The sequence below is a fragment of the Meles meles genome, chromosome 2, assembly GCF_922984935.1.
Source record: "Meles meles chromosome 2, mMelMel3.1 paternal haplotype, whole genome shotgun sequence".
Lineage (NCBI taxonomy): Eukaryota > Metazoa > Chordata > Mammalia > Carnivora > Mustelidae > Meles > Meles meles.
The window spans coordinates 129,045,912-129,065,115 of record NC_060067.1 but is presented as its reverse complement, the minus strand read 5'-3'; the positions used below and the strand labels follow the sequence as shown (position 1 = coordinate 129,065,115).

General features: G+C 36.7%; 1 protein-coding gene across 2 annotated transcripts in view; it reads right to left on the bottom strand.

Moving 5' to 3' along the window:
* The window catches only part of GLRB (glycine receptor beta), a 107,056-nt gene that overhangs the window by 54,874 nt on the left and 32,978 nt on the right, over positions 1–19,204 (bottom strand). The window contains exons 1-3 of one of the 2 annotated variants that reach the window (XM_045998375.1): positions 10,423–10,516; positions 6,563–6,669; positions 4,791–4,858 (exon numbers count right to left, since the gene is read on the bottom strand). In XM_045998375.1, the coding sequence (XP_045854331.1) occupies positions 4,791–4,793 (3 nt within the window). In that variant the 5' untranslated portion in view covers positions 4,794–4,858; positions 6,563–6,669; positions 10,423–10,516. Of the gene's footprint in view, positions 1–4,790; positions 4,859–6,562; positions 6,670–10,422; positions 10,517–19,204 lie in introns of those variants that run through there. The other variant, XM_045998373.1, reaches the window with a different exon arrangement.

Genomic DNA, 19,204 nt, shown 5'->3' with positions numbered 1-19,204 from the left:
GATCCTTACTTTAATTATAAACACACAGTCTCTTTTATTGTGTAAAATACCTTATTCACAGGTTCTGAGATTAGGACAAGGACAGTTTGAGGGAACATTATTTAGATTACCGCAGGGTACAGACCTGAATATTGATCATATGAGAAAAAAATAAACATAAAAACCTCTTGAGACTCTGTGTATCTAAGATGCAAAATAGAGAAAAATGGGGGACAATATGTCTAACATTATTCTACAGTGAAATAATGCCTGGAAAGTTAATGATAAAAGCAACAAGATAAAAAGAATAGTAAGCTAAGACAAGTTTTAAGGAAAGAAACATAAGTTTATATAAAGGGAAATACATAAAATTGTTTCTAAAACAACATAGATAAATAATTGCCAAGAACCATAATTCAGCTCTTTTAACAGTTCCCAAATGTGGCTCCTTTTTTTTTTTTTTTTTTTTTTTTCCTGACAGGCACACTGGGTTGCTCAAAAAGAGTCAAAGTCTACTGAGATAAATAATAAGTCATGCAGCAGAAAGGCTCTGAAAGTCTGATGGGACCATGAATTGTAGTGTAATCATAATTCAGTATAATCATGAAGCATGCCTCAACCAAAGAAAGAACAAGGTTTATACAAACAGTCTCCTATTTCCATGAAATAGCTCTTATGTGTTTCTGATGAAGTCTGTGCATTGATTATTATAATAAACCATACTACCTAATTTTTTCCTCACAAGTACAACAGTTCACATTTTTATTTATGAAAATCCCAGTGATTTAAGCCAAAGATAAGAACCAAATGGAAAAATCAACATATACTACAATCATAACCACAGAGCAGATGCCTCCTGGCCTCTAAAAAACCATTCTTCTCATAGTTCTGAATACTCTTTTCAGTTGCCACAGGTAGTAGCATACAAACTGATAAAATCAGAACTTGAAATTAGGATTATTACATTTATTAGATAATTTTGGTGAAGTTAGTATTAATGTCAGTAAATGCCACATATAGTATTTATAATGATACCATTCAAAAATATAAGTTAGTGGAATGCAAATAAACACAGATACAGGAAAAAGGAATTATAATGCTATAAAATGAGATAATGAAACAAGCTGAAAGGGCATATAACCATGGAAGTGTAGAAGATCTTAAGGAATACTAATATGGCTATAATTTTTCCTTCACTACACAATTATGGCTTCTGAATAAGTGTGAGATTACTTTTAATTTAGTCACCAATAGTTAGCATCTGAATAAAAAAAAAATAAGCACAAAGAAATGGTTTCCAAATGGAATTGGTTCAAATTTCCTAACAATGTAAATGCCTATAAACTTGATTGCTTCTTTGATAATCAACATTATCTGTTGGAAAAATGGAATGGTTGCCCTCCCCTTTCAGAAGCTGCCCTACATCTTTCCACCACCTGCCTTGCAGCTACTGAAGTCACAGTCACCCCCAAGCTCTGTGTCCTGCATTATGCCTTCTGGAATAAGCAACTTCCAGTTGAGATAGAAAGGTCTGAATGGCAGAGAAAAGTTTGGGGCAGTATCAAATCTTCCCAGATTTTATGAGTTCCTTTATTTCAGCAGAACTTTGTAGGGGAAATTTCTAGTGGGTTATTAATAAACAAAACCCTAACTGTATAATGGTGCTACTAATAAACATAAATGGTTCATGTTTTTTAGCATTTTCTTTGGATTGAAATTCTATTGTGAAATACTAAATGAATTTGAGAATGCATAACAACCCAAGAATCACCATCACTGAAAGCTACTGTTGCTTTATTTTTGTAATTTACACAACAGATTCAAGCACAAGCCAGTCTAATATTGCAACTTACACACTGGTCATCATATTGTTTCCCTGAACATATATCCTTTATTTACACAAATCTAATACTCTTTGTTTTCCCAACCTCTTGTTTTGGGGGATTTTTTAATTTGCTTTGTTTTTAAGAAATATGCTCTCGGCAGCAATGGCCACGGTCGCCAAACTGTGGAAAGAACCAAGATGCCCTTCAGCGGATAAATGGATAAGGAAGATGTGGTCCATATACACGATGGAGTATTATGCCTCCATCAGAAAGAATGAATACCCAACTTTTGTAGCAACATGGACAGGACTGGAAGAGATTACGCTGAGCAAAATAAGTCAAGCAGAGAGAGTCAAGTATCATATGGTCTCACTTATTTGTGGAGCATAACAAAGAACATGGAGGACATGGGGAGATGGAGAGGAGAAGGGAGTTGTGGGAAACTGGAAGGGGAGATGAACCATGAGAGACTATGGACTCTGAAAAACAACCTGAGGGTTTTGAAGGGGCAGGGGGTGGGAGGTTGGGGGAACCATGTGCTGGGTAATAGGGAGGGTACGTATTGCATGGAGCACTGGGTGTGGTGCAAAAACAATGAGTACTGTTACGCTGAAAATAAATAAATAATTTTTTTAAAAAAAGAAATATGCTCTTGGGCTATTAGCAAAATAAATAAATAAGAAAGAGAGAAAGAGATAAAAATAAAGCTATCAGATTTAAGTAACAAGTGATAGAGATAAAAGACCTGGATTGAAAAGAAGGCACAAAGTGAGTCAGAGCAGCCAGAAAAGCCTCTAATTAGAAGAGACGGAAATCAGAGATAAATAGCAGAGACAAAGACTCTGATGAGAAGAGGCTGAATCTGGTCCAGCAATAAGTACCCTGGGCTAGCTACTATATTGAATCCCTGGAGGAGGACAATATGAGAATATGTTATAATTATGCAATATTTTATTATAATCCTCAAATAATCTGTAGAAAATTTCCTCTCCCTTTTCTAGCATACCCTTCCCCCAGGTGTTTTTAGCCAGATATCATCAAGTAACTACAGACAGGGCCTGGAGAAGTTGAAGTGTCTAACATTTGGAAGGCATTCAATGATGACTTAAGTAGGGATACATTAATGATACCTACTGAGCTGAACACATGTGTGGCTTTTATGCAAATGAGAAAAAAATATCCTTGCATTAACTGTCCCAAAATGCAAGACCGAGTAGGAGTGTTTCCAACAGGCCAGAACATCTTTCAGGGATGATTTAGGATTAGTGTAGTGATGCCAAGAAATACAAGAGGGCACAGATAAGAGTATCCAGACAAAATGGATTCCTTTAAAGTTTCACCTTGAAAAAAGAACATCTCTTATTCTTACAAAGTGAAGTGCTTAGCTAGACTAACCACATTTTCGGTTAACAAGTGCTACACTTGTCTCCTGAGTGCTATACAGCAGTCTGAATCTTATTCTGTAGCTGTCTTCTGGTGATCTGTACTCTGTTTCTGTCATTTAGGTAAACTAAAAAGTCACCAGAAATAAATGAATTTGATTCCAAAATCTACGTTTGAATAATTCTCTAAAAATATTTACACACTAAGAAAATAACCAATTATTCAGGGCTAAATACATGCTTCTACAAAAAATAAATAACAATTTTATTGCAATTATATACAAAAATGGTTGTCATAAATTAAGTGCAATATATAGTTGCGTTGATAACACATTATGCTGCCATGAGGAATAAAGGAATAATTTTTTTTTTCTTAAAGATTTTATTTATTTATTTGACAGACAGAGATCACAAGTAGGCAGAGAGGCAGGCAGAGAGAGAATGAGAGGGAAGCAGGCTCCTCGTGGAGCAGAGAGCCCGATGCGGGACTCGATCCCAGGACCCTGAGATCATGACCTGAGCCGAAGGCAGCGGCCTAAACCACTGAGCCACCCAGGCGCCCCAAGGAATAAATATTTTAAATCATTCTTTCTCTAGCCTGAGATAGTCCCTGAAAAATTGTACTGTGCCCTATTCATTACTGGCCTTTCGATCCACAGTGTATATTATTAATAAAATATAAGTATCTCAAAAAAATACAAAAAACTTGGGCCCTCTTTCTCCCACTTGAAGTATCATTTCAGCATGTCATTTTTCAAAGAGGCAGAAAACCTAATATTCTAAAACATCAAAGAGCAAGTAGACTTTATTGAATGCCTTTTAAGAAGCAGGAGTAATTATATCACACATCATTCAGAAAATCTGCTTATGTAATCTACTAATTAGTAACCTACTAACAAAACTACTACTTTATAGAAGCCCTTGTCTCTGTAGTGCAACTCATCATGGATAGCAGCCACTCCTTCAAACCCTTCTTGTCCATTCCTTTCAAGACAGGAGCCTGCCCGTCATCTCTTTCTTGCTCCTCTTTTGTCCTTCCTTGATCTTTCCTCTTATTACATAATTTTTTCACGGAGCTCTGTTGCTTTATCTTATAAAAATTAATTTTCCTCTTTGCTTTTTACAATTCTCTGATCCAAGCACCACAATACTAGCACAACAGAGGAAACAAAGATTATCCTCAGGAAATAAATGATTTAAAAAATTAAAATAAATTTTTAAAAAAAGAAAGAAAAATAAACCATGAACACTTAAGTATTTTTTAATGTTAATACATACATGTATACTAGGAAATAAACATTGCTCCAGAATATTCATAAATGCTTTTCCCAGGTGGTATCCAATTAGTAGTTCGGAGTGAGTAAATTAATTCTTCCAAGTCTGTAAGTTTTAATTAGCACTAAGGCTACATTTGAATTGCAAAATTATATAGGCACTGAAATCACTGATGTAACACACCTTGGAATTTGGATATTTCCAAACACTAGAAGAAAGCATGCATTTTTCCATAGAGTTACTCCTTATTTTCAGTTTTATTATATCTTTCACTGTCCTCTAGTTAAAATTTTGATAATTAAAAATATTAAATTGCCTATAATCTTACCATTGTTGTCTCTTGAATGGATCCAAAACTGTTGATAAAAATGTTGACTACTACATCAACAGGAATGCCTACAAATAAAAATTAAGAACATACTCAGTAACTGTAAGAATTTGGTTAGATTATCATATTTTTATGGTTTATGTACTTGATTTTATATTTTCTCCAATCCACTTGAGATATAAAACTTTAAAACCACGGTCTCAGTATTCCATGTTTACAATTGCTATTGACTTATTTTTCTAAGGCATCATAATAAAAATTTAAAAATGAGTTAAGTTGTATTAACTCATGTTATTATTCAGAAATATTTATTTCTTATATTGTTAAGACTGAGTAAATATGTTAACCTTTAAAGAAGTTTTTAATTGAGCTAATGCACTTACCTTAAGAAAACGTAAAACATTCTTTAAAAAAACCATTTTTTAATGTTTTAGTTTCTTGCATTTTTATAATCATTTCAAGTCTTACTTTCATTAGTAAAGCAGTGTTCAATACATATTACTTATAATGATTATATTTTGATTTTTAATTCATAAATATACAAAGTTAATCAGACATATAACAGAATCATTACAAAGATTTTTGCCTGACCTATTGGAAAATAATTTGAAAGTTCGTGGAGTGAGAATTAAGGTATAATGTTGCAAATTTCTTGCTTGCTTGCTTTTTTGTTTTTTTTTCTTTTTTCTTTTTATTCATTGTGGACTGCTGGTTGGGTTAACAAAGGGAAAATGTGAATTTAGCCTTTTAGCCACATAACCACTGACTGATGGAAAACAGGTGGTGAATCAATATATGGTAGACATGTGACAACCCACACCAAGGCTGTTGTTGAAAGTAACTGAATAGGTTCTGGTAATGAACAAAAAACCCTGTTTTTACAACATAGTTGTATAACTTCAGTTGACTAGAAACAGCTGCAGACATTTTTTTTTTTCTGTAAAGGAAGAAGAAAAAAATATCAAGCCTTATAATGTTAATCTGATCTACATTAATACCTGTCCTTAGCCAGCAATAAGGATTATAGTTTTCCAGAGGATATTTTTTTTCAGATAGCTTTTCCCAGCTCGTCAAGAGGACAAAAAAAGAAAATAAGAAAAGAAAGAAAGAAAGTTTGCACAACTATATAATCTTCTCGTGACTTTTATTGCAAGTATGGTTTTAGTTCTTGAAAGGTGCGATAAATAGTTAATATTCTGTTGGAGTAGAAACAATCTGTTGTAGAAAACACAGTTGCTTTTATTCACAAAGTTAGCATGTTTTTAAAAACCATATGGCCATCTTTTTTTTTTTTCAGCAAAAGAGTAGAGGGATATTTTTATCAATGTGAAATGCTAGCAAAAATTTTAAAAGAATCTAAAAACATATCAGAACTATTGTCTATCCCTAACAAGTGTAGGCTATTCTACAGATTATAACTTTGGTGTCTATGAATGAAAGCCAGATCTGTGTCCAGAGCTTGAAATTTAAATCACTAAGCTTTGGAATACTAAGTGCTTAGCAAACCCATGATGGAGGTTAGTCTAATCCACAATATACTTATTTTGTTCTTTTAACTGGGAACCATATGAAACTATCAGAACTAGTATTCATTCTGCTTGTCTTTGAATATTTTTGTCACTAAATTGCTCGTAACCTAAGCAACATCACAGGGCAGTAACATGCCAATTTGAAACCTTGTTGTTTTGAATATCACAACTGAATGATTAAACACATAAAGTTAACTTTTAAACTGCACAGATTGAAGGTTTTGAAGGGGGTAAGAAACAAACCTTTAAAATTTGGTCTTATCCTGGGATCATAACTGACCAATAGCCTATTCAAGATATTGCTAGTGGAGTTGGCAGGTACTCGGGCAAGGTCCTCGGCTGACTGCTGGCTATAGGAGAAGAAAACAAAACAAAACTCTGGTAAGCATTTAGACATAGCCAGCAATAGAAATGCGTAATTCTCCAGGGAGAAGAGATGCCTTTTTGAGACACATTCACAACTACAGCATGGCTTTTCCAAATAGAAGTAAATAAAAATAGTAGGCATTGTCAAATGCCCAAAAGATAGTTGTCATGAGAAATAAAAGATGAAGAAAGTATTTTAGCACTTAATTTTCTAAATTCATGCAACACTGCCCCAAGTACTCAATGTTGTTTTCTTTTAAATAAAATTAAGTAGATATATTACTAGTTCAGAAGCAATCTGCAATCAAAATCTAGAGATGCACAAAGGGAGTACAGACAATGAGATAAAAAGGGAAAAAGAAAACTGCAAAAAATAGTTTTTAAATAATGTATATTAACCTTCTGCCTAAGCAAAGGAGTATGTGAAACCCTAAGAGGATATGGCCAGAGAGACAGTCTTACAATTCAGAAAACTATCACACTGACATTTATAAAATGGTATTGCCCAAGAAATAACCAACGAATGTCCTGAGTTCAATATGTTGGGAAGAATGGTGGGGGATGCAGGGAAGTGCTAAAAGAAGTTTCTCTATTACCAGATCAATTAAACAAGAAAAATACAGAGCTACAAGTTACAGCTATCTCTTTTCTACATATGTTTGCTTGTCAGCTATCAAAATGAGAAAAAACTGGCACATTTTTCTATTTTAATTAACTTTGAACAATGAATTTCTACCAAATTGGTATCATTTGAAAGCACTCTAAAACACAAACAGGGCGCCTGGGTGTCTCAGCGGGTTAAAGCCTAAGCTTCGGCTCAGGTCATGATCCCAGGGTCCTGGGATCAAGCCCCACATCAGGCTCTCTGCTCAGCAGGGAGCCTGCCTCCTCCTCTCTCTCTGCCTGCCTCTCTGCCTAATTGTGATCTCTGTCTGCCAAGTAAATAAATAAAATCTTAAAGAAAAAAAAAACACACACAAACAAAAAATCCATTTTCTTGGAATCCAATGAAAAATGCTTTGTTTTTTACTGTTTGTTGGTTTGTTTAATATAAAGTAAAACAATACATATCTTTACACATAAAGTCTTATATAATCATTGTCTCAATACAAAACAGGAAAAAAATCCATGACAATCACAAGGAAGTTTAAAATTATACTTGGAGTATCTACCTCTATCTAGTCTATTCCGTATTGATATGATGAAAGTTTCAATTTTGAAAAATGATATTAGTTTATACAAAGCAAACTTAGAAGTAAGGGGAATGGTTTTGTTTTGAAATCCAACCTCTCCTGTATCAGGCAATTCTGTTCTGAGTTAATTACATACAGTCTGCTGATAAGATATAGCCCCTAGAGGTGGGATGGGACTGATACTAAGAAGTTTATAAAATTCAAAAAACACTACAAGCTGATACAGACAATCTCTTCAAGTAGATATCAGAGTCCAAAATATTAAAGAAAAACATGCTAATCAGTTAGTTAAACCTCCTAAAGTTTCAGGAGATGATGTAGATTTTTAAAATTGCTTCTCATGGCCTTATCAGTGCCAATACTGTAGCTGCAGGGACTTGGGGGTTAGTAATGAGATTTCCCATTTCATTGCAGGTGAAATTGTAACCTCCCTAGAGCCAATTGTCATCCCTTATCAAAAGATTGAAAACTCTGAAGAGAATGTGGGAAAATTGGATATTAGGATGCAAATTAGTGTTCGAACCCCTCTACAAGGTTTCCATTCAGGGGAGGAAAACAGAATTGATTGATTACAAAATACATTTGTATTGGATCAATTAAGGACTGCATTATTGTGTCTCTTGACATAAAATCCTTTACAAGTACATCCCTTTTAACCAATGAAATGACCAGACAACATAAAAAAAATTAACACTAATTTTAATAATGAGAACTTTCCAGCCTGATTTTTTTCTTCCAACTGTGGAAGATGTCTCTTTGGCATATGGATTATTTGAGCTAAAGCTCTTGAAAAAGAGCAAATGCAGGGGAGGCTTTCTCTGAACTCCTATCTGCCTACAGACAGATTCCCCCAAAAGAATTTACTGTCATAAATCCCCTCCCTCGGAGTTTCATCAACTAAATAAGATTGACTCTTATCACAGGACAGGACACCGAAACAAATTTTGTCATATTCGATCATACCTCCCAACTATTCTTCTAAAGGCCCATTCATCTTTCCTAAAAATCCGATATTTTCCCCTAAGAGGAACATTTCCTCCTCCCCTTCCTCTATGAAGACATAATATAAGCTCTCAAATCTCACCACTCTGTGGGTATTCACTATTTTTTTTAGCTCTGATGCCCCCATGAATGTGATTATAAAAATTAATAATTTGTATACCTTTTTTCCTGTTAATATGCCTGTTGTCATTTATTTCATAGACCTAGCTGTTGAGGATAGAAGGAAAAAAGTCTTTCCTCCCTTACCACTGTAAGTTGTATCAATCAAACTCACTTTCTGGTCCTTGGAACTCACTACCAAATTTTGTCCTTCCTCCTTTCACTGGTTCAGCACAAATCTCCCTTCCTGGAATACCGTAACTTCCACTTCTCATTATACTACTATAACCCCAACCTGTCTTTTAAGACTGCTCTCCTAAAATCTTGTTTCAATCATCCCATCTTACCCTAACAAACACAAACATAAACAGACTGTTTGGAAATTATATTATAGCTTTTTTTTCATATCTGTATATTTATTACCAACTAGACTGAATCCAGACAGTATGATTCTTGAGGGAATCGTGGCTTTTATATTTTTGTAATTCCATATACTTCCTGTATAGTATGAAATACATACTCTCTCAAGCACTTTCCATCTGTCAGCTCTTTTTTTTTTTTTTAAAGATTCATCTATTTGAGAGAGAGAGAGAACAGGAGTGGGGAGTTGCACAGGGAGAGGGAGAGGGCATCTCAAGCAGACTCCAGCACTAAGCCCAACAGCAGGGCTGTATCTCACCACCCTGAAAACTTGACCTGAGTCAAAAATCAAAAGTCAAATGCTCAGCCCACTGAGCCACCCAGGTATCTCCTATCTGCCAGTCTTCTAAGCTGACTGCAGCCTCAGGAAGCCTGCATGCACTAAAGCAAGGGCATTTCCACACATCACATGCAGGTAAAGAGCATTTCCTCCTGAGGTGTCTTCTCAGAATAAGGGTTACTTTTGTTCTTTTGTTTTCTTCAGAAGTTTTCCAGCATTGGCCATTGCTGAACCAATCACTGTCAAGGAGAAAAAAATGACCATGATTGGCTCAGAGCAATAGTCCAGAATGAAACACTGAGAAATCAACTATCATGTCTATTACATTCTTTCATTTGATAATCACAAACATTCCCTTGATGAAACAGGAGAGATTATTAGCCACCCAGAGAGCTGTTCTTCAGCTGTGAAAGAGAAAAACCCTGACCGGTAAAAGAGTACACACTAGGTGAGTTAATGGAGCAACAGAGGATGTACTCACAGGAACTAAGACAGCAAGGCTAAGAGGGTATCCTAAGGTGGGAGAGTTATGAAATCTGGTAATCCTGATTCCTACTTGTCATTGCACAATAAACCTGCCATAATGAGAGTGAAATAGTATTTATCTTATCACCATCCACCCATATATTGCTTTAGGATCTATTATATAAATGTGTATGTATAGACGTGTGTGTGTGTGTGTGTGTGTGTGTGTGTGTGTATGTGTGTGTGTGAGATAAATTCTTAGTTTCTATTAGCCTTACTTATCATTAGTCCTGGAAAATCTGAATCTGCTCTTTCTATAATTTATCAGAGTCACTCTTCCATCCAGACATCCCCAAAAGTTTTTCTTTCTTTCCACAGCTAAAAACAAACAAAAACAAAACAAAACAACAAAAATTCTTGTTTATTAACAACAATAAAAAAATCAATGTCAGCTATGAAAATCTCTTCAAATTAATAGAAAAGGAATATATCAAATACATTATAACCCCTTTCTTTTATTCTTATTTATATAAATATATATTCTAATGTCTGTTGTAGTTAATCTTATGTGAATATTCAGTTGATAGTTCACCTTTCCTTATACTAGAAATTCAAAGGTATTTTAAAATTTAAGTGAATCCCATGTAGTTCATATTCACATGCATGAATTCAGGGGTTTTTCCTACCTGAAAACAATAGAAATCTTTTGTTTAGCTCACTCAATACTAAAACAACATTAAAGTCATCTCTACATGTTAAGATACATTTTAAGAGTCTAGAAGCTACAGCACTTTCTGCCAAAAAGCTGAAATAATCTACAATTTTTCACTGCACTTTAGTATATAAACCCTGTAATTTGGGAAAGTGACTACTACTATTTACACAAAACAAGCAAGAATAAGAAGAGTTAAATGCATTTAATTAAGTCATACACTACATGTTTCATTTCGTCATTATATTCTGCAACTCAGTCCAATATTTTATCCATTTTGACTATGCCATTTTATTTCAAGAAATCTATCAATAATTCTGTTATTATGACAAAACAGGATTTATTTCACAGAAATATGATATTAATTTAAGAAAATATCTTACTTTACTCAGGCAAAGTGATCAAATGACTAGAGAAAATAATGTTTTATATCAAAAGCCTTTTTACAACCGGTCTTCTTTTGTTCACTTGCCTAAACTTGAACCAATGTCATTACTAATATGTGAAGTTATGCAAGGAATGTATCAGGCTGTATAGTTGGATGATGTAATGTTTTCCAGAACTAAAGGACAAATCCAGAAATTTCTTTCCAAAGGGGAAACTCAGTTTTCCATCAACTGTAGAACACTCTTATTTTTCCATGACCCTTTAGTGACCATACTGCACAATTCAATATCAAAACTGGGGTGTATAAGCATATTAACTGAATATCTTCCCTCCAGTCAAGAGTCTGAGTCCAAAGGGATGCTTATGTTTTTACAGAGTTATAACTGTAACAACAACGGTCAAAGTTCTTTTTGGACCTGAAAGCAGTCTGGCATATGCTGGAGGAGGAATCTGGGTGTGGGAGCTGTAAAGCTTCCAGCTTGACATGAACTGAGGCAAGCACAAAGCAGTTAGGAAAGAGCAAGGTATGTAAAGTGTGTAGGTTGTGTTATTTCTTCTCTTTACACTGGGGCAGTGATCCTTCACCACCTTGTGGTTATGGACAACACTAAGAATCTGGCAAAATCTATGTTCTTCCCTGAAAAATTCACACAAAATTTACAATGCTGAGGGATCCTGCGCCTGAAACCCTAAAGTTGTAGAAACTTCTTTTGTGGAAACAAATGCTGGTATCCTCATCTAAAATGAGAGGAAAAGAGAAACATTTTTTTAAAAAGAAAGAAAAGATCAGATATAGCAACTGAAAGTAAACTCAAAAAAAAAAGAAAGAAAGAAAAAAATAATGAGAGTGTGTCAAAGGGACACAGAAGCCAATAAAAAGATTTCCCAAATGCTCAAATCTAAATGATTTGAGCAATTAAATAAAGTCATATCGGGTTATATTCCAAAGTATAAGGTAAAAATGCATAAGCCCATATGGATACAAATAAATGATTAAATAAATAAATGAAGGAGGATAGTCAATCTTCCCAAGCAGAATTCCATATAACTGGAATTTCAAATATATCCTCTATTCTCAACTGGTGGAGCATAACTCCTGAGCATGTGCTGTGCATAGTGACTTTCTTCCAAAGAATATAAAATGGGAAGGGGAAAAAAGTGACTTTACAGCAAAGAAACCTGACACATACTACCTTAGCCAGATGATCAAGGTTAACCTCAATAGTGTTAAGTCATGTTGATTTTATGTACCCTTAATAAAATGTGATGAGAATGACATTGTATCCTGTGACCTTCCTCCTAAAAATACATACCTCCAGTCTAATCCTGAGAAAAACATAGACCAATCCCAGTAGAGTGACATTTTACAAAATACCTGACTAGTACTCCTCAAAACCATCATGGTCATGTAAAAAAAAGGAAGGTCTGAAAAACTTTCACAGCCAACAGGAGCCTAAGGAGACATGAATACTAGATGTAATGTACTGAATGGGATCCTGGAACAGAAAAAGGACATTGGGTAAAAACTAAGGAAACTTGAGTAAAGAATGGACTTTATTTAATAACACTGTAGCAACAGTGGTTCTTTAATTATAAAAAAATGTATCATACAAATGCAAAAGGCTAATAATAGGAGAAACTAGGAGCAGAGTATTTGTGAACACTATTTGGCAAATTTTCTGTAAATCTAAAGTTGTTTTTAAAAAAAATTTGAGGGGAAAAAAAGAGCAGAGTGCCAAAGACCTTAACAGATACCTCACCAAAGAAGACATACAGATGGCAAATAAGTCTATGGAAAGAGGCTCCACATCATATGGCATCAGGGAAATGCAAATTAAAACAACAATGAGACACCATTAGACACCTATTACAATGGTCAAAATCTACAACACTGATACCACCAAATGCAAATGAAGATATGGAACAATGGGAACTCTGATACATTTCTGATGGGAATGAAAAATGGTGCAGCCACTTTGAAAGACAGGGTGACAATTTCTTACAAAACTAAACATAACTGTTACTGGACAATCCAGCAATCTCACTCCTTGGTGTTTACCCAAAGGATATAAAAACCTAAGGTCTACATGAACAAATCTGCACACAAATATTTATAGCAGCTTTATTCATAATTACCAAACCTGGAAGCAACCAAGATGTTTTTAGTACATGAATGGATAAGTAAATTGTGGTACATCCAGACAATGGAATATTATTTCGCACTAAAAACAAATGATCTGTCAAGCCATGAAAAGACATAGAGCATCCAGAAACACATATTACAATATGTAAAGGCTACTATGTAATGATTCCAACTATATGACATTGTGGAAAAGGGCAAAACTATGGAGAGAGTAAAAAGGGTTGCCAGGGACTGGGGTGAGTGGGAGATCGATAGGCAGAGCAGAGAGGGTTTTTAGAACAGTAAAAATACTCTTCTAGATAACCAGACAGATAGACATACAAAGACAGAGAAACACCTTATATATTCAGGTAATAAACTGAGTCGGTAGTTATGTATGAATCCAGGGAACTGCAAGGTTGTTATAGAGGAGTTTTGTTTGTTTTGTATTTTCCTAATTACAGTAAAACTGATTATTACCTCTCTTGACAGCTTCTATATTTATTTTCTGTTCTGTTTCCAGATTAAACTATGAACAGAAGGTTTATGAATACAGTGAGTGATGCCTTTTACATGATTGGTTTAGTTTAATTGGTTGAAAAGAATGTGTTTATGGGTATGTGTGCCTGTGTGTGGTAAAGTCTACTGTGTTATTACAAGCCAAGAATCATAATTAAGAACAGTGTTTCACAGCAGTCCTTCTGTTTATCCCTCAACTGGGCTTCAGGAACTGTTGGGTCCTGTGGAAATATTTCCAGATCTTGTCTACCTTCAGTTATGTGGTTACATCATCCGTGGCTCAAAGAAAAACATTTTTCACAGAGTAGAAACATCTATTTGCAGAGATGCTGGATTCTGGAGACCAGCAACTTCCCAGTCTCATCAGAGGCCTTGGTCTCTTTTAACTTCGGATCACGTGTGAGATTCCTCATCATAATGATACTGCAAGGGTCGCCTACTGACAAGGTATGTTTCTCAGTGTAAAACATTATACATTCTTGCTACTTCTTATTGGTTTAATAATTTTATATAAACCTCATAACCAAAGGACGCAAACATAAACCTCAAAACATTCACTCAGTAATTACATTCCATGCTCTGCAGGAAGAGTACTACATCCTCACCGAGCAAAGGCGAATCCATAGTAATACCTCTAACTCTGCTTCTAACTGCTGCTCCAACTGTAATTATCTTTTCTCAATTTCCTATTTCCCTGCAGAGATAAATATAAAATGTTTCCCTTCTGGCCTAACAGAAATGGTGATAAGATAAATCCCACACTCACTCACACACAGTGGGTATAACTGAAGAAACACTTGTCTAAGAGTAAGGAGACTAGCATTCTAGACCCCAACAGACTATAAGGTTACTACATAACATGGGGCAAATCCCTCTCTGAGCCTCAGTAAACTCACCTTTAAATCAAAGGTCTAAATAAGATGATCGGTAAGATCCCATTTGGTTGCTAGTCTGGTTCTACTTATAGCAGATGCCGTGGTGCTGGATCCTCCCCATCACCCCTTCAGATATGAGCTTCTGCCAGGAATGCTGGCTGCTTAGGGCTCTGAGCTGGAGCCCTTCTAGAATAGCCTTCAGCTGAAGGAAGGTGTCCTGCACTGGAGGCAACTCAAACCCAAAGGCTTCAACATGGGGACACAAAAGCGTTCAAGTCTCTTACTGATTGAGATAACTTTGAAGGACCATCCCAGCTTCAGCACTCCCTGTAGCATCGAATCCATGCCGCAGGTGCAGCTGCACTGTTCCTGTGTTTGAACCTGCTTCCTCGTTCCCAAGAAGTGTTGTTCCAAAAGCAAGCTCTTTCTGTGTGGAAATCTTTATCTCAGAGACCACCTTAGAGACAACTCAACCCACAACATCAACTAAATATGTCACTCAAGTATCTATACACCAAATATTTCACTGACTTTAGTAACTCCTTGAATTCATTTAACAAAGTTTTTGAGCATTTTCTATATGCCATGCACAATACCATGTATTTAAGAATCAAACACGAGTGTTGGTAATTCTGATGAAAAAGAAGTATTTAAAGATTGTGGGTTCAGATGGATTTGTCTAGTGATTCTCAGTTTTGCTGTGCACTAAATTCACCTGAGAAGCTCTGGAAACAACTAATGCCTAGTCCCACCCCAGATTTAATTAGTTTGGGATGAATTCCAAGCATCAGGATTTTAGAAGCTCCTCAGATGATTCTAACAGTCTAGCGAACCACTTGTTAGAAAAAAGAGTTTACAGTGAAAGAATATGGAATTAAAAACTGAGAAGTCCAACATTTAATGAGCAGATGGAGGACGATAAGCCAACAATTAAGACAAAGAATAAACTGCAAGAGAAGATGAAATCCAGAAGCATGTGGTGGCAACAGAATTAAGGAGAAAGAATATTTTATGAAAGGGTTGGTTAATGGGACCAAATGCCATTGAGAGGTTAAGGTGAAGAATGAAATCTCACCCATGGGATTTAGCAAAAGGAGAGCTGTTTCTCGGGTGAGAGAGACAGGAACCAGACTGGAGTGGGCATAGTACTGAGGGGCAGGGAAGGAAATCGACACTCCTTTGCCTTGTGGGCATACCAACTCAACAGCACCACACAGATGAATTCTCTTGTCAGAAATCCAAAAGCTAGTTGACAGGCTTCTATACCCAAGCAGGTGCAATGAAATTAGTAGGAAAAGTGGAGACACCCTCTTGCCCTAATCCCCACCCTAGCACAGCACAGCACAGTGTAATCCCATCCAAATGTGTCTTCAGCTTGCAGCTTCTCCCTGAAAAGGGAAAGACTCAGACCTCATATCTAATATACCAGCTTTGCCAGGTGCTACCCTAGGGACGAGCTCCTGTCTCATCTGGGGCACTGAAGGGACCCAGCACAATTGCTAGTCCCTGGGGATGACTGAGACCAGAGCAGCTGTGCCAACAAGCAGCACTCACCACAGCTCCACCCCCACCACCTCGCTGCACAGTAACTGGGCTAGAAACACAGCTCTTCCCTATGTGTGCACCACCAGAGTCAGGGCACCACAGTGGCCACAATACAGAAACAAGCTAAATGTCCACTGACAGAGGAATGGATAAAGAGTCCTGCATATACATACAATCAATTACTATCCAGTCTTCATTTTTTAAAGATTGTATTTATTTATTTGTCAGAGAGAGAGATAGAGAGTACAAGCAGGGAAAGCAGCAGGCAGAGGGAGAATGCAGAGCAAGGAGCCCAATGCAGGGACTCATTCTCAGATAAAGACCTGAGCGAAATGCAGATGCTTAACCCACTGAGCCACCTAGATGTTTCCCTATCCAGCCATTAAAGAGAAGGACATCCTGCAACATTCAACAGGGATGAATCTTAAGGTCATTATGCGAAGTGAAATAAGCCAGTCACAGAAGCATCAATACCGCATGATAGATTCCACTCATATGAAGTATCTAGAGTAGTCACATTCAGAGAAGCAAAGAAGAAAATAATGATTGGCAGTGAGAAGAAAAGAGCAGTTGGCTAATCAAAAGGTAAAACTCAGTTATGCAAAATGAGAAAATTCTAGAGGTCTGCTGTTTAACACTGTCTTGCCTAATAATACCATATTACACACAAAAATCTGTTAAGAGGGCTACATGTTATTTAAGTGTTCGTACCACAATAAGATGGAAAAAATTTAAAAACACAATTTTGAGTGACAACCCCACAAAAGAAAATCTATACTGTATGTATAAATATAATAAGATTTGAATGAGTTATTGCTTAATTGAGTGTAAGAAAAAAGTCAAAAATAAGTTCGCTTTTTTAAACTGAATCAAATGGCTGATTATTGAACTATTTGTACAGCTATTACTTGGAAATCAGGGAAAGGATAGCCTCTTCAAGAAATGTGCTGTTAACCAATATGCCTATTTTAGAAATGAGTCTTGACCTACCCCACATCATATATGAGAAATGAACTAAAGTATTACACAACTAAATGTGAAATATAAAACAATAAGACTCTCAGAAAAAAAAAAAAAGACTATCTACATGACCTTGGAACAAAGAAAGATGTAAAAAAAACAAAAGCACTAACAATAACTAATAAATCAGAACTCATTCAAAATAGGTACTTCAGGGGCGCCTGGGTGGCTCAGTGGATTAAGCCGCTGCCTTCGGGCATGATCTCAGGGTCCTGGGATCGAGCCCCGCATCGGGTTCTCTGCTCCGCAGGGAGCCTGCTTCCTCCTCTCTCTCTGCCTGGCTCTCTGCCTACTTGTGATCTCTCTCTCTGTCAAATAAATAAATAAAAATCTTTAAAAAAAAAATAGGTACTTCAACTCATTAAAAGTTACCTTTAAGAAACTGAATCAAAGGATGGAGAAGAGATTTGCAGTACATGCTTGTGACAAGGAATCCTGTCTAGGATGTATGAAGAATTTCCACATACCAACCAGGAAGAAAAAAAAAAAAAACACTTAAGTAAGCAAGCATCTGAAACAGCACTTTGCAAAAGAAGACAGCTAAAAATCCAATATATGCATGAAAAGATGCTCAAACAATAGTAATCATTGGAGAAATACAAATTAAAATCATTTCCAGTATCATTGTACCTACACCAAATGGCTAAAATTCAAGTTAATGCTAATAATATCAACTTTGTACATGAGCACAGAGCAGCTGGAACCCTCATATATTAATGATGAAGTCTAATTGGAAAACTGTCCATATCTTCCAAAGTTCAGTATACACATAGCCTCTGATACAGAAATTTCACTCTTAGATATATGCTTATGTTCACCAAAAACACGTGTATAAAAATGTTTATAACACCCTTAATAAACCCAAATAATAATGACCCCAAACTGGAAGCATTATGAATATTCATCAAGAGTACTAACAGTAGGGAGTCAAGATGGCAAAGAAGTAGCAGGCTGAGACTACGTTAGGTAGCAGGAGATCCGCTCGATAGCTTATCTAAACAGTGCAAACACCTACAAATCCAATGGGATATCGAAGAGAAGAAGAACAGCAATTCTAGAAACAGAAAATCAACCACTTTCTGAAAGGTAGGACTGGCGGAGAAGTGAATCTAAAACAACAGGAAGATAGACCGCAGGGGGAGGCGCCAGCTCCCAGCAAGCGACAGAGCAACGGAGCACAAAATCAGGACTTTTAAAAGTCTGATCCACTGAGGAACATTGGTCCAGAGGCTAAACCGGGGTGAAGCCCACGAGGGGTCAGCGTGGCCCCAGGTCCCCAGGGTCACAGAAGGATCGGGGGTGTCGGAGTGTCGCAGAGCTCTCAGGTGTTAGAACGGAGAAGCCGGCTACAGAGACAGAGCCGAGGACTGAACTCTCAGTTCGGGGTTACCTTGAACTGGTCACGGGCTGGGTGAGCTCGGAGCGCGGCTGGAGGCCGGGGATACGGGAGTGATTGGGTGCTGTCTTCTGGGGGCGCACTTAGGAGTGGGGCCCCGGGCTCTCGGCTCCTCCGGGCCGGAGACTGGGAGGCCGCCATTTTCATTCCCGTCCTCTGGAACTCTACGGAAAGCATTCAGGGAACAGAAGCTCCCAAAAGCGAACCTGAGAGGATTACTTAGTCCAGCCCCCGGTAAGGGCGGTGCAATCCTGCCTCGGGCAAAGACACTTGATAGTCACTACAACAGGCCCCTCCCCCAGAAGAGCAACAAAATATCCAGCCAGGACGAAGTTCATCTATCAAGGAAAGCAGGTTCAATACCTAAGACAGCAGCGGAATTCCAGAGGAGGAGAAAGCAAAGCACGGAACTCATGGCTTTGTCCTCATGATTCTTTAGTCTGCAGTTAATTCAATTTTCTTCTTTCTTTTTTCTTCTTCTGCT